At 47.1% G+C, this 25,708-nt stretch overlaps 1 protein-coding gene across 2 annotated transcripts in view; it reads left to right on the top strand.

The window, feature by feature from the left end:
• The window catches only part of NETO1 (neuropilin and tolloid like 1), a 59,070-nt gene extending 47,336 nt beyond the window's left edge, over positions 1–11,734 (top strand). The window contains exons 9-11 of one of the 2 annotated variants that reach the window (XM_068147693.1): positions 2,856–3,414; positions 5,301–5,351; positions 7,702–11,734. In XM_068147693.1, the coding sequence (XP_068003794.1) occupies positions 2,856–3,414; positions 5,301–5,337 (596 nt within the window). In that variant the 3' untranslated portion in view covers positions 5,338–5,351; positions 7,702–11,734. Of the gene's footprint in view, positions 1–2,855; positions 3,415–5,276; positions 5,352–7,701 lie in introns of both variants that reach the window. The other variant, XM_068147692.1, reaches the window with a different exon arrangement.
• Positions 11,735–25,708: the final 13,974 nt, after the last annotated feature.

Below are 25,708 nucleotides of genomic sequence, written 5' to 3'. Positions count from 1 at the left end.
GGAGAAAGTTCTCACCGAGCGAGTCATTCCTCATTGGAATGTGCTGCCCAGGGAGGTGGTGGAGTCACCATCCCTGGAGGTGCTCAAGAGGGGACTGGATGTGGCACTTGGTGCCATGGTCCAGTCATGAGGTCGGTGGTGACAGGTTGGACTCGATGATCTTTGAGGTCTCTTCCAACCTTGGTGATACTGTGATGCTGTGATACTGTGGTTGGGTGTCCCTGCTGCCCGCAGCAGGGCTGGCCAAGATGCCCTTTCAGTGTCCCTTCCAACCCAATGCAATCTGTGAAGCTGTGAACATTGAGAAGTGAATTTTTGCTATGTAGGAGCTCTTGAAGAGATGGATGTTGATGTGTTGGTGCCAATGGCTTTCATTTCTAAGGCTTTTTTTTGTTTAAGTATTTTTGTATGTATGAGGCCTTGAGCAGCTGAGTCTAGTTGAGAGGTGTCCTTGGGCATGGTGGGGAGGTTGGAGGAGATGAACTCTGAGGTCTCTTCCAACCTGAGCCATTCTGGGATTCTGCTTAAGGTTGCCAATAAAAATTACACTAAAGTGGGTGCTGAAACTTAGTCACAGTTATCAAGTCCTTCTATGCCTGGGAGAGACTGATAGAGCTTCTGCAAGGCTCAGTCACCATCTCATGTGCCTGCAGCCAGCTGAAAGCAAATCACAGAGGAATAAACTCAACAGGAGGGTGGAAATGGTTTGATTTCTGTCATTTTCCTGCAAAGTTTCTGCTTTTTCTTCATTCACAGTGTGCTGGCCAATCTCCTAGAGGCACTTGAGCAAAGGGTAGTAGGTAGGATTCTGTCTGGGGAGTTCTCCTGGTGCTTAGAAAAGTCCTGGTAATTAAGAAATTAGAAAGTGGCACAGTTGTGGTTTTGTTAGTTGTTTTTTTTCTGAACCCTCACTTTGAATAGAATAGAATAGAATAGAATAGAATAGGATAGAATAGAATAGAATAGTCCAGGTTGGAAGAGACCTTCAAGATCATCGTGTCCAACCTATCATCCAACACCACCTAATCAACTAACCCATGGCACCAAGCACCCTGTCAAGTCTCCTCCTGAACACCTGCAGTGATGGTGACTCCACCACCTCCCCGGGCAGCCCATTCCAGTGGGCAATCACTCTCTCTGTGTAAAACTTCCTCCTGACCTCCAGCCTAAACCTCCCCTGGTGCAGCCTGAGACTGTGTCCTCTTGTTCTGATGCTGGCTGCCTGGGAGAAGAGACCAGCCTCTGCCTGTCTACAACCTCCCTTCAGGTAGTTGTAGACAGCAATAAGGTCACCCCTGAGTCTCCTCTTCTCCAGGCTAAGCAGCCCCAGCTCCCTCAGCCTCTCCTCATAGGGCTTGTGTTCCAAGCCCCTCACCAACTTTGTTGCCCTTCTCTGGACTCGTTCCAGCAAGTCAACCTCCTTCCTAAACTGAGGGGCCCAAAACTGGACACAGGACTCGAGGTGTGGCCTAACCAGTGCAGTGTACAGGGGCAGAATGACCTCCCTGCTCCTGCTGGTCACACTGTTCCTGATGCAGGCCAGGATGCCATTGGCCCTCCTGGCTGCCTGAGCACACTGCAGGCTCATGTTCAGCCTACCATCAACCAGCACCCCCAGGTCCCTCTCTGCCTGGCTGCTCTCCAGCCACTCTGACCCCAGCCTGTAGCTCTGCATGGGGTTGTTGTGGCCAATGTGCAGAACCCGGCACTTGGATGTGTTCAATCTCATGCCCTTGGACTCTGCCCATCTGTCCAGCCTGTCGAGGTCTCTCTGCAGAGCCTCTCAACCCTCCAGCAGATCAACTCCTGCCCCCAGCTTGGTGTCATCAGCAAATTTACTGATGATGGACTCAATGCCCTCATCCAGATCATCAATAAAGATGTTAAAGAGGATGGGGCCCAGCACTGATCCCTGGGGGACGCCACTAGTGACTGGCTGCCAGCTGGATGTGGCACCATTCACCACCACTCTCTGGGCTTGGCCATCCAGCCAGTTCCTAACCCAGCTCAGAGTGCTGCTGTCCAAGCCATGGGCTGACAGCTTGGCCAGGAATAACCTTTATATTTTCTCCTGATTTTCCTGTTTCATTGAGCACTACCAACAGTCCCAGTCAGCCCATTAATATCAGGGCTTCACCCCAGTGCCATGAAGAGAAAAATTCCTTTTTAAATGCTGTAAGATCTTGCTCTCCCATTGATCCTTATGCCCCATCTGCATATATTTACTGGAAGGGACAAAAGAACCCACAAAAACAACCATGAAGAAAAGATCTGTAACAGTCTGGGGGGGCTTTAGCAGGCAGCTGGAATTCAGAGGTGACACCAAAGTCATCTGTTTGTTATGGCTGTAGCTTTGTTAATAATTCCTTGCCATCTACTCTCAATCGATAATCTTTGAGGTGAGTGGGCAGGTAGAAGACCTGTGTGCTGTGCACTTGGCTTTCACAAATCCCTGATTTCTTCCTTTCCATCAGGAAGATTGATTAAGTGACCTCAGCCATAGACTTAGGCTCAGCTTTGCAGACATCTCTGAACCCGTCAGGGTTGTTTCTATTCTTGAACTGCAATTAACTCTGTGCCTTTCTTTCTCTCCTTTCTCTCCTTTTTCTCCTTTCTCTCCTTTCTCTTCTTTCCCTCCTTTCCCTCCTTTCCCTCCTTTCCCTCCTTTCCCTCCTTTCCCACCTTTCCCTCCTTTCTCTCCTTTCTATTCTTTCCCTCCTTTCTCTCCTTTCCCTCCTTTCTCTCCTTTCCCTCCTTTCCCTCCCTTCCCTCCTTTCCCTCCTTTCCCTCCTTTCTCTCCTTTCTTTCCCCTCTGTCCCTTCTCTTCCCTTTCTTCCCTTTCTCCTATCTCACAGAAAAAAGAAATGCCAACCTATTGGACCAACTTACCAACACCAGTGGGACTATAATTGGGGTGACTTCTTGCATCGTGATCATCCTCATCGTGATCTCTGTTATAGTGCAGATCAAGCAGCCTCGGAAAAAATTTGTCCAAAGGAAAACAGACTTTGATCAAACAGTGTTCCAGGAGGTGTTTGAGCCTCCTCACTACGAGTTATGCACCCTCAGAGGGACAGGCCATACAGCTGACCTGGCTGACGTGGCAGATGACTTTGAGAACTACCATAAACTGCGGAGATCATCTTCCAAATGCATTCATGACCATCACTGTGGATCACAAGTGTCTAGCATTAAGGGCAGCCGGAGTAACCTCAGCACAAGAGATGCTTCTGTCTTGACAGAAATCCAGCCCCAGCCCGTCAAACCACTCATCCAGCCTGTCAACAGGAGGAACATCCTTGTCATGAAGCATAGCTACTCCCAGGACGCTGCAGATGCATGCGAGATCGACGAGATCGAAGAGGTCCCAACCACGAGCCACAGGCTGGCCAGACATGACAAAGCTGTTCAGCGGTCAGTATCAATAGATTTTTGATGAAGACTCTTGTATGAGGACTTGATTGCCCCAGCACCTTCACTCTGTCTGCTTATTTCCTGTTTATCTTTCTGTTTCCTCATAGCATATCCCCATTATTTTATCTGTCTCTTCCTGTCTCTCTCTCATCTCTGCTCCTGTTTCCTGAAGGATCTTGTATCTCACGTCTGCCTTTCCACTTGGTCTTTCTTTTTCTGGTTTGCACTTAGCCACATTCACTCAGGTCAGCAAAGACTAGGGATAATCTTTAAAAGCCAAAGAATTTTGTTGTGTGTGAACTTCATTTTTTGAGTCAGCCACATAAGTGTTGCTTCCTTCTAACTGAGGTGCCCTTGAGCATCATAGAATCATAGAATGGTCTGGGTTGGAAGGGACCTCCAGAGGTCATTTAGTCCAACCTCCTCTGCATTCAGCAGGGACATCCACTGTTGGTCTAAGGTCTCTAAATCAAGACATCAATAAATACAAAATACATGGATCAGGTTAGATGCATGGCTTGAAATTGAGAGACACAACCCTGGGGTAAGGAACTTCCTTTTCTCATGAAGTGGCAGCTTTGGTATAATGAATGACAAAATTACTTGCAAAATTTACTCTGTTCCTTTATTAATCACAGGACCTTGGCCTGTCTTATTAAGCTACACACTAATCACACAGTCACAGAAGGTTAGGGGTTGGAAGGGATCCCCAGAGATCATCCAGTCCAACCCCCCATGCCAGAGCAGGGTCACCCAGGGCAGGTCACACAGGAACACAGCCAGGTGGAGTTGGAAAGTCTCCAGGGAAGAAGACTCCACAACCTCTCTGGGCAGCCAGCTCCAGGCCTCCAGCACACTCATAGTGATAAGGTTTCTCCTTATGTTCCTGTGGCACCTCCTCTGCTCCAGCTTGCTCCCATTGCCCCTTGTCCCGTCTATGGACAGGACACCCCTCAGGCTCCTCTGCTACAAGCTCCAGAGCCCCAAGCTCCCTCAGCCTATCCTCAGCAGGGAGATGTTCCACTGCCTGCAGCAGTTTTGTGCCTCTGTGCTGAACTCTTTCAAGCAGTTCCCTGAGGTCCTTCTTGAACTGAGGGATCCAGAGCTGGACACAATATTCCAGAGGTGGCCTCAGCAGGGCAGAGTAGAGGCAGGAGAACTTCTCTGAACCTATTCACCACAGTCCTTCTAATCTAACCCCAGGAAGCCTTTGGCCTTGGCCTCCATGACACGCTGCTGGCTCATGTCCATCCTGTTGTCCCCCAGGACTCCCAGGTCCTTTTCCCCAGAGCTGCTGTCCAGCAGGTCAGCCCCCAAGCTATCTATCAACTAGAAGATGAGACAGGACAGCAAACAGAGACTACCATAGTTTTCCATAGAGAAAGAGAGTTGAAAGGAGTCTTGCTAACACATCAAAAAGTCAAGCATGCTGCTTTCAATCAAAGAGCTCTTTCTGCTGGGTGTTGCACTTGGGATGACTCTCAATGTGAATGAGGAAAAGTTTACAGGAAAAAGAAAAACAAATGAAACCTTTATGAACAATTTATTTGAAAAAGAAAAAAGAAAAACATCAACTTTTGACCTATTTATTATTTGATTTGTTGGTTTTTTCTCCTCTTGCATGCATTTTTGTGCTCTCCTTGTGACTGTTTACATGCCCTCCCCGTTTTCTTTGCACCATTAAGGCAAAATCCCCACTAAGTTAACTGCTGATTTGAACCTGACTGCATGCCAATGTCAATGACTTCATGAATACTGCTCAGATGATCAAGCTGTACTGTTCCTTAAGTGTCTCTCTGCATGTCATTCTGTTTTTCTATGCAAACGTGATTATTTTGAATGAAATAGCCATAACATTCCAGGTTCTGCCTCATTGGGTCTCTAAGCAAACATGAGTCTGAGTACAACACCACTAGGGTCTAGAAGACAAAGTGGAGGTGAGTAACACTGCTGCAACGGTTTGAACCACCTGTTGCTTTGCATTGATTTGATTTGTGCATGTGTCTGTCCTTTTGCTGAGCTGCACCTTAGTTCTCAAGCTTTCTGTTGCCTTGTCTGGAGAGAGCCAGGTTTGAATGGTGAGAAAATGGAAAGATAGATGAGGACCACTTTCATGAAGCCGAATCTCTTAATTCCTCACTCTTCACAGCCTCTTCCCCTGGTTTAATATCCTCCTCATTCCAAACATTTGGTAAAGACAGATGCTTTGCATGGCTCTAGTGCTTCATTACTGCTCCTTTTGATTTGTGAACCCAAAATTTGGAGGCCCAGCATGTAAAGTAATCTCTGAAACTTGGCAATCTAACCCAAGTCAGGAAGATGTAGAATTGATTATCTGCTTTCAGTTCATTTTATTCATTCAGCCTTGCAAAGTGCTGGGGAAAGGGGGTGTGGCAGAGACTTTCTAGGGCTGATGTTGATGATTGCAAATTAATCTTCCTTTGGTTTTGGTTTTGGGTTAGGGTTTTGTTTTGAGTCTTTTCCTAGGCTTTTTGTTTTGTATCATTTGTTAGCAGCATTTCACCTCCATAAATATAATCTCAGATCACAGAATTCTCAGTTTTGGTTGGAAGAGACCTTTAAAAGCACCAAGTCCAACCGTAAGCCAACACTGCTGGGTTGCCAAATGTTTCTGCTGAAGTTTTATGTAGCTGAGAATCTGTGGATTCATAGCTGAGTATCTATCTATTGGTGTCTAAAGATGTTATGTCTATGTATGCATACAGTCATTTTACTGGGAAAGGATGCATGAATGTTTTTGTTGCTCCTAGAGAGTGTAAGCAAAGATTGTTCTGTGTTGTTTTCCTCACAGAGAGAATGCATTTTAACCTTGCTTTACTTTCATGCAGTCACAGAATCACAGAATGGGAGGGATTGGAGATGACCTCTAAATAACACCCAGTCCACCTGCCCTACCAGAGCAGGATCACATAGGGCACATAGGAACACATCCAGGAAGGGTTGGAAAGTCTTCAGAGAAGGAGACTCCACAACCTCTCTGGGCAGCCTGCTCCAGGCCTCCAGCACCCTCACACCAAACAAGTTTCTCCTTATGTTGAGGTAGAAACTCCTGGATTCCAGCTTGTAGCTGTTGTTCCTTGTCCTATCACTGGGCACCACCAAACAGAGCCTGGCACCTTCATCCTGACACCCATCCCTCAGACATTTGTAGACATTGATCAGATCCCCTCTCAGCCTTCTCCTCTCCAGACTAAAGAGCCCCAGGGCTCTCAGTCTTTTTTCACAGCAGACATGTTCCAGTCCCTTCATCATCCTCACAGCTCTCTGTTGGGCTCTGTCCAGCAGATCTTTGTCTCTCTTGCACTGGGGAGCCCCAAACTGGACACAGTATCGTAGGTGTGGTCTGAGCAGGGCAGAGCAGAGGGGCAGGAGTATCTCTCTGGAGCTGCTGGCCACACTGTTTGTGATGCACCCCAGGATGCCCTTGGCTCTTTTGGCCACAGGGGCACATTGGTGTCCATGCAGAGGTTGCTGTCCACCAGCACTCCAAGGTCTCTGTCCATGGAGCTGCTTTCCAGCAGGACAACCCCTAGGCTGTGCTGGTGGCTGGTGTTGTTCCTGCCCAGAGGCAGGACACTGCATTGTCTTTATGGAACTTCATGAGGTTCCCCTTTGCCCAGCTCTGCAGCCTGCCCCGGTCTCAGCTGTCAGCACAGTCCAATAGTGTTATCAGCCACCCCTAGTAGTTTGGTACTATCAGCAACCTTTCTAAGGGTCCTTTCCCTTCACCAAACTGCTATTCATGCAGTCATGGAAATCCTTCATCTTCTGAGCTGTCTGAAGGAGACACTGACCACATATCAGTTCCATTTCATTACCTTTATCTAAACCTGCAAGTCACACAATGGTCTAGCTTGGAAGGGACCTCCAAAAGTCATCCAGTCCAACCCCTCTGTAGTCAGCAGGGACATCCCTCAGTAGATCAGGTTGCTCAGAGGCTCACTGAGCCTGATCTTGCCTATCTCCTTAGCAAGATGTCTCCACTGCACAGTCCTATTTTCCTTGGCAATCTGATACCAGCCACCAAGTGCTCCTTAGTTTTGAAATCCACTTGGAGATTTGCTACCAACTGGAAGGAAAAATTAGCTTCTGACTGAGACTATTCCTGTTGTTGTCCCCCCCTGCCTTTTTTGGTTTTTTCTTCTTAAAAACCACTTAGTTTTCTCTCAGCTGCTGTGTTTTCTGTGTGTAATTGACTTCTCTGTTGTCTGCTACGTGGAAGAAGCTTTACATTGAAGTTCTGTGTCCGTTGTTTCCATTATCTAGCCTGCTTGGGACTAGAGCTCTCCTGAGTGACTTTGGATGTGCTCCAATGAAATGTGAAACTGGCATCCTTGGAAACACCAGCTAAGAGGTTTTATGGACTCTCTGACCACCTGTTCTCGTTTCATGAGAGGAACAAAAACAAAATGTTGAGTACAATTCCTAGAAGGCAATAAGACTTTGGTTATTTTACTTATTGGGCATTTCTCTTCTCTGTCTGCTTTCTTTCTTTCTTTATTTTTGTTCTTCTCCTTCTGCCTCTTTTCTTTTTCATTTATTTCTTTTAATTTTCTTTTCTTTCTTTTCCCCCAAGTTAAATTCCCAATTTCAGGAAGAATTGATTGAAATCAGGTATTTAGCCATCCAGCAACAGCAGCACTTCAAGAGAAATGTTTTGTTGGACCTAGCAATATGACTGAACTGGACACTTGAGACACTTAATCTGCATGTGTGTTCCTGAAGATCTGAGTTGGCAGAACTCTCTTTCTTAGCTGGCATTGTACAAAGCATGCATCCACAGGTTACTGCTGTTACTCTCCCATTGCTCTGTCATCTGCTTGCTACTTGTAACTTTTTATATAAAGGTACATAAAACAATGGGTAATAATTTCTTACTTGGAGTTCAATGGCAATGTTTTCTTTGACCAAACTGACCCAAACTGCTGCAGTTCAGAAGATTAAGCTCAAAACGTAGCTCCAAGGAGCCTGAACCCCAAATACATCAGAAACTTTGGAAAGTTAAGCTCAAAAAAAACCAAAACCCAAAACTTTGAGGGACTTGAATCCCAAATATAGTAGAAAATGTGGAAGGTTAAGCCCCAAAATATAACTTTGAGGAACCTGAAACCCAAATACAGTAGAAAGTTTTGAAGATTAAGCCCCAAAATATAACTTTGAGGAACTTGAAACCCAAATACATCAGAAAATTTGGAAGATTAAGCCCCAAAATATAACTTTGAGGAACATGAAACCCAAATATATCAGAAAATTTGGAAGATTAAGCCCCAAAATATAACTTTGAGGAACCTGAAACCCATATACAGTAGAAAGTTTTGAAGATTAGGCCCAGAATGTAGCTTTGAGGAACTTGAAACCCCAATACGTCAGAGAATTTGAAAGATTAAGCCCCAAAATATAACTTTGAGGAACTTGAAACCCAAACACAGTAGAAAGTTTTGAAGATTAAGCCCAGAATGCAGCTTTGAGGAACTTGAAACCCAAATACATCAGAAAAATTGGAAGATTAAGCCCCAAAATATAACTTTGAGGAACTTGGAACCCAAACACAGTAGAAAGTTTTGAAGATTAAGCCCAGAATGCAGCTTTGAGGAACTTGAAACCCAAATACATCAGAAAAATTGGAAGATTAAGCCCCAAAATATAACTTTGAGGGACATGAATCCCAACTGTATCAGAAAATTAAGAATATTAAGGTCAGAACAATAACTCAGAGGGGCTTGAAACCCAAATAGCTGAGAAAATTTGGAAGGTGATGATCGAAACAATAACTCTGAGGGACTTGAAACCCAAATATAACAGAAAGTTGGGAAGATTAAGCTCAAAAATGTAGCTTTGAGGAACCTGAACCCTGAATAGAGCAGCAAATTTGGAAGATTAAGCTCAAAGCAATAACTCTGAGGAACCTGAAACCCAAAGATATTTAAAAAAAATAGAATATTAAGCTCAAATAAAAAATGTTGAGGAACTTGAACCCCAAATGTAGGTGAAAAGTTAGGAGATTAAGCTCAAAAAACCCCACAATTTTTAAGACCAGCAGGAAGTTCATTTCTTTAAACCATCCCAGTGGAAACCTGGGTTTTTTTTTTCTTCTTTTCCCTGGTCTTCCCGAATCTAAAAGCAGCCTCAGGAAAAATCAAAAGAAAAAACAATGTAAAGGCCCTTGAGCAATGTTAATAGTTTCTTCTTTTCTCCATTTTTATGATGGAGATATCCTAGAATGGCTCAGGTTGGAAGAGACCTCGGAGCTCGTCCACTACAACCTCCCTGCCGTGGGCAAGGACACCTCTCAACTAGACTTGGTTGCTCAAGGACTCATGCAACCTGGCTTTGAACACTTGTTGTTTAGTCTGGAGGAGATAAGGCTGAGAGGAACTATTATTGCTCTCTCCAGCCTGGCCTTGAACACCATCAGGGAGGGAACAAGAGAAAGGAGAAAGTTACCTGGTCAGAAGAAACTGCAAGCACCTAAAAAAAGCAAAACACAAAATACCCCAAGCAACTCCCTCCTCCCCCCAAAACCAACCAGACAGAAAACAGCCAATCAAAGAGGAACAACCCCAAAACCCCCAACCAACCAAAACAACAACAACAACTAGAAAAAAAAAAGGGCTAAAAGATAAAAAACCAAAATGGCCAAATCAGGGTTGTGGTTCATAGCCATTTACAGGCACATTCAGGGCAGCAAAATTCCCTAATGTACTGTCTGTGTTCAACTCCAGAAGCCAGCTGTGGTGCCTGTGCTTTAATGAGCACACCAGAAGTTGGCCTTTTGGGTTTTCTTGTCTTCTGCTTCCTGTGCAATCTTCCTTCCACCACAAAGATTCTCCAGCTGAGGGAGCAGAGCTGAAGAGTTGAGTGCTACGGAGGATGAGAAGTGCACCACTCAAGCCTCTTCTCAACGCAGCAATCTGTACCTGATCTCAGAGTCTCTCCCCACTCCTGACTCGGTGCTGGATATGAAGTCCTGGTCTTGTGGCTCTGCTGCTCCTTCTCACAATTTCTTTTGCATCATCTCTCTTTATTCTGTAATGATCCTTTGACATCTTTATCACTGCTGTTTCTCATTCCTGTCCACACAGGGAATTTGATTAGCTTGCTTTCTCTCCTCCAAATTCACTTGAAATCATAGAATCCTAGAATGGCTCAGGCTGGTAGGAACCTCAGAGCTCATCTCCTCCAACCTCCTGCCATGGTCAGGGACACCTCTCCACCAGGCTCAGCTCTTCGAGGCCTCATCCAACCTGGCCTTGAACACCCCCAGGGAGGAGGCATCCACAGTCTCTCTGGGCAGCCTGTTCCAGAGTCTCACTACCCTGGTACTGAAGAACTTCTTCGTCAGCTCCAGTTGAACCCTGCTCTGCCTCAGCTTCAAACCATTCCTCCTTGTCCTGTCTCTAGACACCCTCAGGAAAAGTCCCTCTGCAGCCTTCCAGATGCTGAAATGCTGCCAGCTCACTTGTGTTACCCTTGCATCTCCCTGACTCTTTCCCGTATATCACTGCTGAACCACCTTTACCTTGCCTCTAAGCATGAAACCATGATCACAGCACACCTTGCTTGCCTCTCATTTATGCAGCACAACAGAAGCTCTGCAGCTGCACTGGACTGGGCTGGAGTAGAAGCTTCCTAGGGAAGCTGGATTTGTGTTTTAATGGCTGTGCATCAGTGCTGTCTGGGCCATCTTCTCCGGGGTTGGCATGTCTCCTCATGGAATAGTCATACCTCAATGTGCTTGAAAGATAAATTCACCTCCACCCTTTTTCTCCTCCCAGTAATACCTGACCCATTGTCAAACCAAGTTTTGGCTCCAGCACTTACTTGTTTTCTCCTCTGTCATGTTTAGATTAGTTTGTCCCTCCATACAACATCAATTCCTGTCCCAGCCTCCTTCACCTTTCTGCTGCACAGGCTGGCCAACAGCTGCCAGTGGTATGGCAGAGCTATCACCAGCAAGGTAAGGACATCAGCCACCAGGAGAAGCAGAAGTTGCTGCTTCTCTCCACTTTCTTTCCCAGGAAAAGGAGTCCAGCTGACCTGCAATCTCCCAACAAGGTCACTGTGGGGAAAGCAAAAGAGAGGCTGCCACCCCCTACAAGCAACAAGCTGTAAGGAGGAGCAAAGAAACAATCTAAGCAGCCCACAATGAAAACCAGCAAGAACAAGACTGCTCAGACTTCATTCCCAAAGACCAAGCCTGCCTAGCAGCACTGCATCTCCTCATTTTCAAATAAGGGAAGCCTGAAGAGCAATCCCTTACCCCAGGGAGCAGCATGTCACCACTGTGAGTATCCCTTCTGTTCAGGGCTTTAGAAGGGCTTAAAGGCTGCTGGCAGACACATAGGCAGGCCAAGGGTTTACTGAGTCTTCTTTGGCTCCTGCCTTGTGACCAGCTCTGCAATATCTGGTGTCCTTAGACCTTTGAAGGTTGCCATTCTTCAGTCTGCCCTCCTGAGCTCCAGTGAGAGACACTGAAGAGGTTCTCAGCTGGCTGGGAAGTGGAAAGTGATTGCTTAGCATTTCAGTTGGTTGGATGTGAAATGTGCCCAGGGCAATTGCTGCAGCTGTTGTGACACAAATAAACCCTAACTGCAGATTGTGTCACAGGTCCTGGGTGCATGGATCTGGTTAGATGAACCACTCAGCTGCATGGGTATTATACATGCCAGGGTTTTCAGACCACAGAATCACAGAATGATAAGGGCTGGAAGGAACCTTCAGAGATTGTCCAGGCCTACTGCCCTGCCAGAGCAGGATCAGCCTGTTGAGGTGGAACCTCCTGGGTTCCAGTTTGTAGTTGTTGTTCCTTATCCTATCACTGGACACCACCACAAAGAGCCTGGCACCTTCATCCTGACACCCACCCCTCAGGTATTTAGAGACATTGATCAGATCCCCTCTCAGCCTTCTCCTCTCCAGACTAAACAGTTCAGTTGCCTGTCTTGGTGGGGACTCAAAAGGAAGAAGAACTTAGCTGTGAGAACATAGAAGAGGCAGCTTTTTGAACCCAGGCTGTTAGATGTCATTAGAGTTTAGCTGAATCACTTCATGTGCTGCTGGGAAACGATTAGATGCAGGATACATGGCAATAAAACCAGGAAAGCACTCTGGAAGCTCTGCATTCTTTTCCTTCTCTTAAGATTTTATTATTCAGCTGCCTTTGATCCAAGGGCAGACATCTCAGCAGGCAGAAAGCTTTATGGGCATCTCAACAGGGACATAAACTCTATATAGCATCAAGTTTTAAACACACATCTGTTTGGAGTAGATGGAGAAAGGCAAAGGACCACATAGGACCTGTTGTAATGCTTTCTTCCTTCAGAATTACTCAAACTGTGCACAGCCTCCTTTCTGAACAAATATTTCAAAGAGAGATCTGAAATGCAGGCTTTGAAGAGGCAGGAGAAGTAGACTGTGGTACTGGAAGTGTTGAAAAGTAGAGTGTGAGATTCTCAACCCTGTAAATGCTACCCCAAAACGCTGCAAACCTGAACATCTCCCTTTGGGCTCCTTCCTACAAGGGGTGGTTTCAAGCTGCTGCATAGCAAAGTGCCAGTATCCAACCAAGTCACTGAGAAACTTCTCCTTTCCTGAGTTATGGAATCAGGATCTGTGAGGGTGAGCTCACCACTCACCACTCTGCTGCTACTGACATGAAATTATTCATTGATGATGCTCTTTGTGACAGACCTCTCAGCATTTCTGTTAGCACTGGCTCCACAGGCCAGGGCAGGCCCACAGGCAGCTAATCACAGAAGCCAGTGGGTCATGGAGAGCATGGTTGGAAGGTGCCTCTAGAGATCCTCCAGTCCAACCCCCCTGGCTCATCCAGGGCAGGTCACACAGAAACACAGCCAGGTGGGGTTGGAAAGTCCCCAAAGAAGGAGACTCCACAACCTCTCTGAGCAGCCTGCTCCAGGCTCATAGTGACAAAGTTTCTCCTTGTGTTCTTGTGGCACCTTGTGGCTCCAGCTTGCCCCCGTTGCCCCTTGTCCTGTCCTTGTACATCCCTGAGCAGAGCCTGGCTCCATCCCTGCACATCTTTATCACTAGTGATGAGGGCACCCCTCAGGCTCCTCTGTTTGAGCTCCAGCGCCCCAACTCTCTCAGCCTGTCCTCACAGGGAGATGTTCCAATGCCTGCAGCAGCTTTGTGCCTCTGTGCTGGACTCTTTCAAGCAGTTTCATAGTTTCATAGTTTCATTCAGGGTTGGAAGGGACCACAAGGATCATCTAGTTCCAACCCCCCTGCCATGGGCAGGGACACCCCACACTAGATCAGGCTGGACAGAGCCTCATCCAGCCTGATGTCCTTCTTGAACTGAGGAACCCAGAGCTGGACACAATATTCCAGATGTGGCCTCAGCAGGGCAGAGTGGAGGGGGAGGAGAAGCTCTCTGACCTAGTAACCACAGCCCTTCTAATCCACCCCAGTTCTTATCCTGATTTTGAAAGTGCATGCAAGAGAAGTGGAAAACCAAAGAGGCTTTGCTAAGAAAAGAAGCATCCCAAGGCCAGCAGTGGTAAGTACCTAAACCGTTGTACATTTGTGCCTAGATTTAATGTCCAGTGTAGCACAGAATGGAGCTGCTCCTGCTGGACGATTTGCCAATCTTCTAAGGAGTCTGTAGGGCTTGTTTTGAGGCGTGGATCAGGCATGGCCTGCCGCTTCACCTAGTGATAAGCATGGTATGTTGTGCATTTCTTTGTACCTTTGGAAGCTGTTAGCCAAACAGTTCCAAGTCCTTCCTCTGTTCTATGGATGTTATAGATCATTCTGCAACAGGAATTTTCCTGTGGAGCTCCCTTTGAGCCTAGCAAAATATTGCTAGTCTCAAAGGCACCTTGCAGCATTGCAATCATGAAGCTTTGTTTCGAGATGCGATCATGAAATGGAAGGTCACGTTCAAGGACCCAGGCCACTCAACCCTGGAACAGGACCTTTTAGTGAAGAGTTCTTTCCTAGGAGCTCCAATTTGTCCTTTTGTCTAACATAACAACCAGCATTGTGAGGGAGGAAGGGAGAACAAAAGCAGAATCCTGAGGGGTTTGTTCTTTGATGACAATAGTGATGCTTAGCTCCGCATCTCCTGCTTTGGCTGATGTATTGTTTGAGGGGGAAATTCGCTGCTGATAAAGGCTCTCAATCATCACATGGAAGGCTGCTGCTTATGCAAGCCTCCCTCAGGCTTCTTCTTGAAGTTTCCTCCAAATTCATCAACGCAATAAAGATGATGTGAGAGTGTGATAGCGTTTTGCTTTTGCTGTTTCCGACAGGAAATGCATTCCACCTTAAAACTTCACAAGGAAGTTCAAGTCTGAACAAAAGTCTGGAGTCTTTGCCCTCCCCAGCCCGGAGTTTAACTCACCTTGCTGAAAACATGGTCCACGTGCTGAGCTAAGCAACCAATTTTCTAGACTGGCATGTTCTCCATCACTTAAGATGCCTGCCTCCCAGCATGGACAAGAAGAGCTTAGGTGTCTCCAGACAGCAATAAGCAAGTCATCAGCTGGCTGGAAACTGCAGATGTGCCCACGCTAATGCTGCAAGTGTTTGGACAGATACTTCACAAAGAAGATGGACAGAGATGTATTAAGGAAGGCTTTCATCCCCTGCCAAGATATTTCATGCTTGCCATTGCAAAATGCATTTCAGTTGGTGCAATGATAACAGAAATGAAAAGCTGTATCAGTTCACTTGCTGAAGGTGCTGGGAATGGAGCTAAAACATCACAGTGTTTGGAAAACATTTGTCCTACCAGGTCATTAAAAAAGACATTTGAGATCATTGAGCCCAACCCTAACCCAGCTACCATGACCACTAAACTCTATCCTGAAGCACCACAGCTACAGCTCCCTGAACACCTCCAGGGATGGTGACTCCACTACTTCTCTGGGCAGCCTCCTCCAACCCCTCACCACTCTTAGAATCAGTAAAGTTGGAAAAGACCTCAGAGGGCATCAAGTCCAACCTATTACCCAACGCCTCATGACTAACTAAACCACAGCCTCAAGTGCCACATCTAATCCCCTCCAGGGACAGTGACTCCACCTCCTCCCTGGGCAGCACATTCCAACAGCCAATTACTCTTTCTGGGAAGAACTTTCTCCTCACTTGCAGCAAAGAAATTCTTCCTGATCTCCAACCTAACCATCCCCTGGCACAACTTCAGTCCATTTCCTCTCGTCCTGTTGCTGGTTCCTTGGGAGAAGGGACCAACAGCAGCCTCACCACATCAAGACTAAACAACTCCACATTCACTTTATATTTTCTTACTGATTTTTATGTCTTTAAATCACTCTTTATGAATGCTCAAAGCCATCAATCCAAGGTCTGCAATGTCTCAAAGCTGAGTCTTGTTTAAGATCTCAGATGGGTTGGACCCTTACTGGGATAAATACATCAGGAGCCAAAGGCAATGATGGGTGCCTGGCATTGCCCCAAGCCTGTGCCACTGCAGAAAGAGCAGGGAAGGAAACAACCTTGTCTGTGGAACTTCTAGAGGTTTGCTGGAATCCTTAACCCTGTTGTGCAGCAGAAGCTAAAGCACTGTAAATAAAGGACCTACTCTGTAAAAATCCTTCTTATGCTGCCTTCAAAAAGAGGTAGATTCAAGCTGTCTGACATTCTGATGCCTTGCTAGGTGGTTGCTCATCTGCATGACTTTTGAAGACACAGAATTAATCTCTCCTCAGATTGAACTGGGAGGTTCCAAGCTCCACATGAAAGAAAATGGCTCCTAACCAGTGGGTTAAGGAGATGTGCTCTTCCTTACTCCTCTGCCTTCAGTTTCTCTCTTGTTCTAATGAAAGGTTGACTTTGAACAGGAAAGAAGTGGTTCTCCCAAGAGTAACTTCACAGGAAATGGTGCAGGAACAGCTGGGGTGTTGCACTTGCAGGCAGATAGGTTTAGAATTCTATCCATGAAGTGTTTGAATTCACAGCTTTGGGTAACTGTCTGAGAGCTTCCAGTCGAAGGGATGCTCTGATATTGGAGGCTCTGATATTGGCAGCTCTCTTTCCATGCTTCAGTTCTCCTATTCCAATAGAATTTGGAAACTTCTGATTCTGAGGGCTGGAAGGAAAGCCTTCCAGAAAGGCTGCTCTCCAACATTTGCTTTGGATACCTGAGCCTCCCTTCCACTAATCCCAGCTACTGTGACAGAAAACCAAGGCTAAAGAGGTGCCAGCAACCAGTAGGAGCTGAAGGAGTGCCTCTGAGGTGGTGGTGTTCATAGATTCATAGAATGGTTTGGGTTGGAAGAGACCTTAAAGATCATTCAGTTCCAACTCCCCTGCCATGGGCAGAGGACCTCCAACCAGCCCAGGTAGCTCAAGGCCTCATCCAGGCTGGCTTTGAACACTTCCACAACCTCCCTGGGCAACCTGGAAATGTTGGTAAAGGGAAATGGAGATATTTTGCTGATCTCTTTCAGCAGTAACAACTGTTAAGACATCTTGCATCCAGCAAAATGGAATGGAGTTCCTTTGGGCAGCTTTTCCTTGTGTGAACTAACTGACTGCAATAGTGACTGGCAGAGGAAACTGAAAGCACAAGGGTTTTATCATCAACTGATAATGAATCTTTCTCTCTCTCATTTTTTTTTTTCCCAGAGAAAGATTCAATATTTCACAGAATCACAGAATGTCAGGCGTTGGAAGGGACCTCCAGAGATCCAGTCCAAGCCCCCTGACAGAGCAGGATCACCCAGGGCAGGTCACATAGGAATGCATCCATGTTGGGTTGGAAAGTCTTCAGAGAAGGAGACTCCAAAACCTCTCTGGGCAGCCTGCTCCAGGCCTCCAGCACCCTCACACCAAACAAGTTTCTCCTTATGATGGGGTGTTACCTCCTGGGTTCCAGCTTGTAGCTGTTGTTCCTTGTCCTATCACTGGGCACCACCAAACAGAGCCTGGCACCTTCATCCTGACACCCACCCCTCAGGTATTTAGAGACATTGATCAGATCCCCTCTCAGCCTTCTCTTCTCCAGACTAAAAAGCCCCAGGGCTCTCAGTCTTTTTTCACAGCAGACATGTTCCAGTCCCTTCATCATCCTCACAGCTCTCTGTTGGGCTCTGTCCAGCAGATCTCTGTCTCTCATGCACTGGGGAGCCCCAAACTGGACACAGTATCGTAGGTGTGGTCTGAGCAGGGCAGAGCAGAGGGGCAGGAGAATCTCCCTGGAGCTGCTGGCCACACTGTTCATGATGCACCCCAGGATGCCCTTGGCTCTTTTGGCCACAGGGGCACATTGGTGTCCATGCAGAGCTTGCTGTCCACCAGCACTCCAAGGTCTCTGTCCATGGAGCTGCTTTCCAGCAGGACAACCCCTAGGCTGTGCTGGTGGCTGGTGTTGTTCCTGCCCAGAGGCAGGACACTGCATTGTCTTTATGGAACTTCATGAGGTTCCCCTTTGCCCAGCTCTGCAGCCTGCCCAGATCTGTTTGGATGTCAGCACAGCCTGACAGGCTGTCAGCCGCATCTCCCAGTTGGATATCACAATTAGTTGCTGTGTTTAGGCAGAGCTCAGCAGCAAGGTGTTTGGATAGCTCAGGGTTTAGTGGAGCACCGGTCTGAGACCCTTTAGTAGGGCAGACATGTTTCCATCAGAAGGCTCAGTGTCCAGCACTGGTGTTGCAATGAATTCATAGCCAAAGCTACTTTTCTTTTTTTCCAGGTCAAACCAAACTTAATTAGCTGCCTGTGTGACAAACTTCAATAAATCTTTCCTATTTCTTTCTGCTCAGATGGGAAGATGAAGGGAATTGCATCACATCCTTTATCAGAAGTCAGTTTCTAATCCAATCAGAGCTTCATTTTGGCTCCACTGAACTCACTGGGCTCTTTGCCATTGACTTTAAGAAGGTTAGAACCAGATTCACTAATGCTGTCTCTTATTTCTTCCAGATAACCCATCAAAATATTAAATATCTCAGGGTGTGAATGCTTCCTTCTCATCCTGACATTATCTTACTGCTTTTTCCACTGCTCTCCATTAAGCTTTCAGGAAGAGTTCCTTTGTGGGCTAGGTCTAACTGGACTTCAGCAAGGCCTTTGACACCGTCCCCCACAGCAAACTGCTGACCTGTCACCCCTTGGCTTGGACCACTACACTCTGTGCTGGGTTAGGAACTGGCTGGAGGGCCGAGCCCAGAGAGTGGTGGTGAATGGTGTCACATCCAGTTGGCAGCCAGTCACCAGTGGCGTCCCCCAGGGATCAGTGCTGGGCCCTGTCCTCTTTAACATCTTCATTGATGATCTGGATGAGGGGGTCGAGTCAGTCATCAGCAAGTTTGCAGATGACACCAAGTTAGGAGCAGATATTAGTCAGTTAGAGGGTGGAAAGGCTCTGCAGAGGGACCTTGACAGACTGGACAGATGGGCAGAGTCCAATGGGATGGCATTCAACAAGTCCAAGTGCCGAGTGCTGCACTTTGGCTACGGCAATCCCATGCAGAGCTACAGGCTGGGGTCGGAGTGGCTGGAGAGCTCCCAAACAGAGAGGGACCTGGGGGTGCTGATCGACAGCCACCTGAATATGAGCCAGCAGTGTGCCCAGGTGGCCAAGAGGGCCAATAGCATCCTGGCCTGCATTAGGAATAGTGTGGCCAGCAGGAGCAGGGAGGTCATTGTGCCCCTGGACTCTGCTTTGGTTAGGCCACACCTCGAGTCCTGTGTCCAGTTCTGGGCCCCTCAGTTTAAGAAGGACATCGAAACACTTGAACGTGTCCAGAGAAGGGCAACAAGGCTGGGGAGAGGCCTTGAGCACAAGCCCTAGGAGGAGACGCTGAGGGAGCTGGGATTGTTTAGCCTGGAGAAGAGGAGGCTCAGGGGAGACCTCATTGCCCTCTACAACTACCTGAAAGGTGGTTGTAGCCAGGAAGGGGTTGGTCTCTTCTCCCAGGCAACCAGCACCAGAACAAGGGGACACAGTCTCAAGCTGTGCCAGGGGAGGTTTAGAGTCGAGGTGAGGAGGAAGTTCTTCACCGAGCGAGTCATTCGGCATTGGAATGTGCTGCCCAGGGAGGTGGTGGAGTCACTGTCCCTGGAGGTGTTCAAGAAGAGATTGGACGTGGCACTTGGTGCCATGGTCTAGTCATGGGGTCTGTGTTGATAGGTTAGAGCTGATGATCCTCGAGGTCCTTTCCAACCTTAGTTGTACTGTGATACTGTGATCATTCCCTCTTGTTCTACCACTGATTACCTGGGAGAAGAGACCAGCACCAACCTCTCCACAATCTTGTTTCAGGTAGTTATAGACAGCAATGAGGTCGCCCCTTAGCCTTCTCTTCTTCAAACTAACCATCCCCAGCTCCTTCCCCAGTCACTCTTCATAAGATTCATTCTCCAGGCCCTTCACCAGCTTCCCTGCCCTCCTCTGTACTGGCTCTGGCACCTCCACACCTCTCTTGCATTGAGGTGCTCAAAACCAGATGAGAAGGCACAGAATGAAGCTGGAGGAGGGCAGACTGAGACTGGAGATTAGGAAGAATTTCTTGGCAGTGAGGGTGGTGAGACACTGGAACAGGCTGCCCAGGAAGGTTGTGGACGTCCCTTCCCTGGAGGTGTTCAAACCCAGGTTGGATGAGGCCTTGAGCAGCTGACTCTAGTTGAGAGGTGTCCCTGCCCATGGCATGGGGATGGATGTCCCCTCCTTGGACACAATATTGCAGGTGTGGTCTTAGCAGGGCAGAGCAGAGGGGGAGAAGAACCTTTTTCGCTGCACCCCAGGATACCATTTCCCCTCTTGGCCACAAGGGCACATTGCTTTCATTATCATCACTTCAGCTGGAAAGCACTTTGAGAAGCTTGATCTTGGGGTCTGTGTTGATAGGTTGGACTCGATGATCCCCGAGGTCCTTTCCAACCTTAGTTATACTGTGATACTGTGATACTGTGATACTGTAAAAAGGATCTGTTTTATTTCCCAGCTTCTCAGAATATGCTTAGGGGTTTTATGGATTTTTAAAAAGAGGAGAATGATGAATGTGGAGTCTGTTGGTTTGTGGGGTCTGTTGGTTTTGGTGGGGTTTTTTTCCTCAAGCGAAGGCTATAATCTACTCGAAGTGTTTGCCCGAGGATGAATTGGGCAATGAGTTGATGAATCAGGGCTATAAGAGCAAGCATGCGCTCTCTCCCTCTCCTTTTAATTACAGAAAAGAATGCATTTGATTAGTAAGTATCCTGCTTCTCATCAAGCCTCTCCAGAGAGAGGCAGAAGGTCCATTCTGCAAACAAGATGAACATTGCTGATAAGTGCTTTCATTTGTGAAGCCTCCTCGCATTCAGATCCATTCAGGCTTCCTTTGAAACCTCTCAGATCAGTGTTTATGGTTTTGCATCAGTGACAACTGATAGTGAGGCCTTTTGATCCAGTGTATGGCACTGGCAAGGCAGGTGAAAAGTGTGTGCTGGCAGGGACTACAGAGCCAGGTAAGAGCATGATCTACAGGTGACTGAGGTGTTATGGGCACAGACAAGGGATCTTAACAGTCAGGGGACTTACAAGAAAGCCAGGAAGGGGCTTTTTACAAGTGGTTGGAGTGATAGGATAAAACTTTCTTTAGAATAAACCAAACCAGATTGGAAGAGATCTTCAAGATCATTGTGTCCAACCCATCAACCAATCCAACCCACCCAAACAGCTAACCCATGATGAGATGAGAGGGAATGGATTGAAGCTTGAGGAGGGCAGATTGAGGCTGGAGATGAGGATGAAATTCTTGACAGTGAGGGTGGTGAGACACTGGAACAGGTTGCCCAGGGAGGCTGTGGGTGTCCCTTCCCTGGAAGTGTTCAAGGCCCGGTTGGATGAAGCCTTGGGCAACCTGGGCTGGTGCAAAATGTCCCTGCCCAGGGCAGGGTCTTGGAACTGGCTGATCCTTAAGGTCCCTTCCAATCTAAACCATTCTATGAATTCTGTGACTCTGACAATATTTTGCTATGAGTAGTACAACTCATAGGAAGGATGGACACGAGGAGAGCTGATATTTGGCTTTTCCCTTCTTTATGCATGAGTGCATTATGTATAAATGCCCTTTTCTGCAGGGCTGCTCTCAGCCTGGTTTGGGTTGGAGGGGCAGGAGGGGGCAACATAACTGAGATCTTTATTTCATCTGATATTTATAGACTCATAGAATTGTTTGGGTTGGAAATGACCTCTAAGATCAAGTCTAACCCAACACCACCATGGCCATTAAACAACATCCAAAAGTGCCATATCCACACATTTCTTGAACCCCTCCAGGGATGGGGATGCCACCACCTCCCTGAGTCCCGTCATGGTGTCTGTCTCCCTTGACTGATGTGACTCTGACACTGCTTCTGTACTTTCCAGTATTGTATAGGTGAAACATTCCTTCTGAGCAGTGAAAAGCTGCAAGTTCCATTCTGTGGGGCCAAGTGCCCTGACTGTAGTTTGTGCTGTATCCCAATTGTAAAGCTCTGTATGGAAACTGTAAATAGTCTTGAGATTGCCTTTGGGCTGCTGGGTTGTGAAGGCTGCTCTTCTGTTGTAATGAATGTTCCATTCCCTTGTTCTGTTAGTTTCTATGTTCTCTTCAGTTTTAACATTTTCTTCTTATTGCTACTCCTCAGGCTTCATGCAAGAGCACTGATTAAAGCTGTCAATATGCTGTCTGCTGTAATGAATATCTTTTCCTAACTTGCAAGGGAATGTTGGTGCCATGCCTCTTTATCTGCTTGAAATAATGATGTGGTAGCACTGCTGGGAAGTTTTGGATCAGGCCTCCTTTATGGTGTGTAAATTATTCCTGTCCTCTGTGTTATTAGATTTTAATTCACTAAAGCTGAGTTAATAAACTGTGAAGGGCACAGGCTGGAAACCTTGCAACATCTTCAGCAAGAAGACTCAGGCAAGGAAAATGTTCGTTCAGGTGTGAGTGGGGATTGGCACAGAGGCACAGATGGCATTGGATTGGAAGTACCCTCAAAGGGCATGTTGTCCAAATCCCTTGCAGGGAGCAGGGACCCCTCCAGCTAGAGCAGGCTGCACAGGGACACAGCAAGGCTGAGCTTGAATGTCTTCAAGGATGGGGTTTCAACCATATCCTTCGTTAGCCTGTTCCAGTATTTTACCACCCTCATTGTAGAGAACTCCCTCAGTACAGGGGAAATGAACTAAATGCTACCTTTGGAGGCTCCTTCCAACCCAAACCACTCTATGATTCTATGATCCTCCACTAGATCAGGTGCTCAGAGCCCTGTCCAGCCTCACTTTGAATATCTCCAGGGATGGGGCCTCAACCACCTCTCTGGGAAACCTGTTGCAATGTTCCAGCTGCTTCCTGGTGCAGAACTTGGTCCTTACATCCATTCTCAATCTGCTCTGCTCTCATTTCAAACCATTTCCCCTCATCCTGTCCCTGCAGGCCTTTGGGAACAGTCTCTCTGCAGCCTTCTTGTAGCCCCCTTCAGGTACTGGAAGGCTGCTGTTAGGTTTGTGCAGAGCCTTCTCTTCTCCAGGCTGGGCAACCCCACCTCCCTCAGCCTGTCCTCATAGCAGAGGTGTTCCAGCCCCCTGAGCATCTTCATGGCCCACTCTAGTCCATGTCCTTCCTGTGTCGAGGGCTCCAGAGCTGGATGCAGTACTCCAGGTGAGGTCTTACCAAAGCATTTCTCCAGGTGCTCAGCTGTTTGTGTTCTTAAAGTTCCTGTTTAGTAGCTGATGGCACTCTCTGTTCCAGGCTTGTTGTTTATTTCTTTCTCAGGAGTGACCCAGAGGAGAACCAGCAAGCTGGGTCTGATTTTGCATGTGAGTTGTGGAAGCTCTAACACCCAAGCATAGGTGTTCCTGTTGCTGCAGAAGGTAAAATACATCCTTTTGGCCTCTGGAAATACAGAAAACACTGAATGCTTTCCTGATACCAGATGGTTTCTAATTCCTAAGACCTGCAGGACTGCCTTTAGTCACTGACAAACTCATATCCCATTTGCATTTAAATGGCTCTCAAATGTAGCTAAGGGCTTCAGGATAGCTGTCAGCAGAGACCCCATTGTAGATTCCAGCTCTCTACATTGCTTCACTGAAGTAGCTCCCAGCAAGCTTCCTGGTGAGAAAATGGATATTTTGGACTGAGGTCTGTGGTCCTGGTGAGACGAATTGTTACCTTTCACTTCATTCTTCAGAACAAGGCTCCACCTTGCCTGATGAGCAAACCTCTGCCTTCAAAATCACACCCCCTTACACCTCCTGTAACTTTCCCAGGGCTATTAGAGTGTTGCCTGATGAAGTGAATTGTCAGAGAAATCCAGTGTCATAGAATGGCTCACGTTGGACCTTAGAACTCATCCCCTCTAACCTCCCCCACCACGGGTAGGGACACCTCTCACCTAGACTTGGCTGCTCAAGGCCTCATCCAGCCTGGCCTTGAACACCTCCAGGAAGGGGGCATCCCCAGCCTCCCTGGGCAACCTGTTCCAGTGTCTCCCCACCTTCACTGTGAAAATGTTTTTCCTCATCTCTGGTCTCAATCTGCCCTCCTCAAGCTTCAGTCCATTCCCTGCCATCCTATGACTCCAACCCCTTGTCAAAGTCCCTTCCTGGCTTTCTTGTAGGCCCCCTTCCACGTGCTGATGGCAGACCATGCAGAGGTTACAGGGAGCTGTTCTGCATTGTTCTCCCTGCTTGTTCTGGGATTTGAGGTGTGAAGTTAGCCAGATATCAATGCAGACAGTGGGGCCAGCACTACATTTAAGAGTGACTAGGCACCAGATGTGTTCTGAATTTGGAAAACAGCAGCTAGACTCCTCCACCCACAGCCTGCAAAGAAAGCTATGCACTGCAGAGGCAAATGCCATGTGTGTGCCTGGTGGCAGTAATCCTCCAGCTGTGGAATTGTTTTCTCTGCCTTAAGAACTGCCCCTACCTATAGCTTATCTCTATCCTTTTGTTGCTCTTGCCCTTGCAGTCAGTGGGAAGGAACAGGCCTCTCTGGAGAGTAATTCAACCCATCCAAAGCAAAGTGGGAAGGAGTATGTGGAGGGTGATTCACCTGAATGATCTCCTTCCATCCATTTGGAAGGGGAATGAAGAAACCATGACTAACAGAGGCAAGTCCAATATCGAGATCCCAAATGAATCTTCCAAATACTACCCTAAAAGCCTTGACATGGCTAAATAGAACCAACCAAATTCAGTTTCAATTTGGTTTCAAGACCCACAGGCAAATTTGTGCTGAAGTTTTCTAGCTGAGGGAAGGATTCAAGTGGTTCTCCCTGTTAAGTTTTGTTTCCTAGGTAAGGTGCTTCCTACAGTGCAGGTTGGTTGCTCTTCCAGCAGCTTTTTTTTAAAGCCATCCATAACAAACCAGCAAATTGTCAAGGTCAAAATTCCCTTGGTGTTTTTCAGCCAAACTGGAACTGGATCCTGATTGGAATGAATAATATCAGATCTCGCAGGAACACATCCAGCTGGGTTTGGAAAGTTTCCAGAGAAGGAGACTCCACAACCTCTCTGAGCAGCCTGCTCCATGCCTCCAGCCCCCTCATACCAAAGAAGTTTCTCCTCATGGTGATGTGGAACCTCCTGGGTTCCAGTTTGTAGCTGTTGTTCCTTGTCCTATCACTGGGTACCACCACAGAGAGCCTGGCACCTTCATCCTGACACCCACCCCTCAGGTATTTAGAGACATTGATCAGATCCTCTCTCAGCTTTCTCCTCTCCAGACTTAACAGCCCCAGGGCTCTCAGTTCTGGTTCCATGACCTTCCTTGCCACCTCCTCTTCTGGCAAGAGGCAGTGGTGAAAGGTGAGGGGACCAGAGGAGCTTTTGGATTACTAGACTAATAAAAGCATTTACAACAATTTACTAACTGGCAGCTTTTCTGCTCTGGCTGTTCACTAGAAATTAGATTGGTTTAATGTATTTGCCTGGCATAGAATCCTTCCACACTTCTCTGCTAATGCACTGGCTGTCATTCCTCAGTGCTTTAATCTCAAGTGGTCTGGCCTGTAAAAAACAAAATAAATATCTATTTCTATTAGAAGTTTTTTTTATTTTGAATCAAGCCAGCAGAGCAGTGCTGTTAGCTGGGTCCATTACTTGTATGTTTATTATGCCAGCCTACCCCAAACTGCTTTTTTTTTCCTCATATTTTTTTCCTGTTCTTCAGTCAATCCTTCGTAAACTTTAGCAAGAGCAAGAAGGCTGCAGAGGGACTGTTCCCAAAGGCCTGCAGGGACAGGACCAGGGGCAATGGTTTGAAATGAGAGCAGAGCAGATTGAGATTGGATGTGAGGAACAAGTTCT

This window comes from Melanerpes formicivorus, unplaced genomic scaffold, assembly GCF_026170545.1.
Source record: "Melanerpes formicivorus ecotype bairdi unplaced genomic scaffold, bMelFor1.0.p_v2 SCAF_15, whole genome shotgun sequence".
In the NCBI taxonomy this organism is placed as follows: domain Eukaryota; kingdom Metazoa; phylum Chordata; class Aves; order Piciformes; family Picidae; genus Melanerpes; species Melanerpes formicivorus.
The sequence above is the reverse complement of the archived record's forward strand: the minus strand, read 5'-3'. Positions and strand labels throughout refer to the sequence as shown.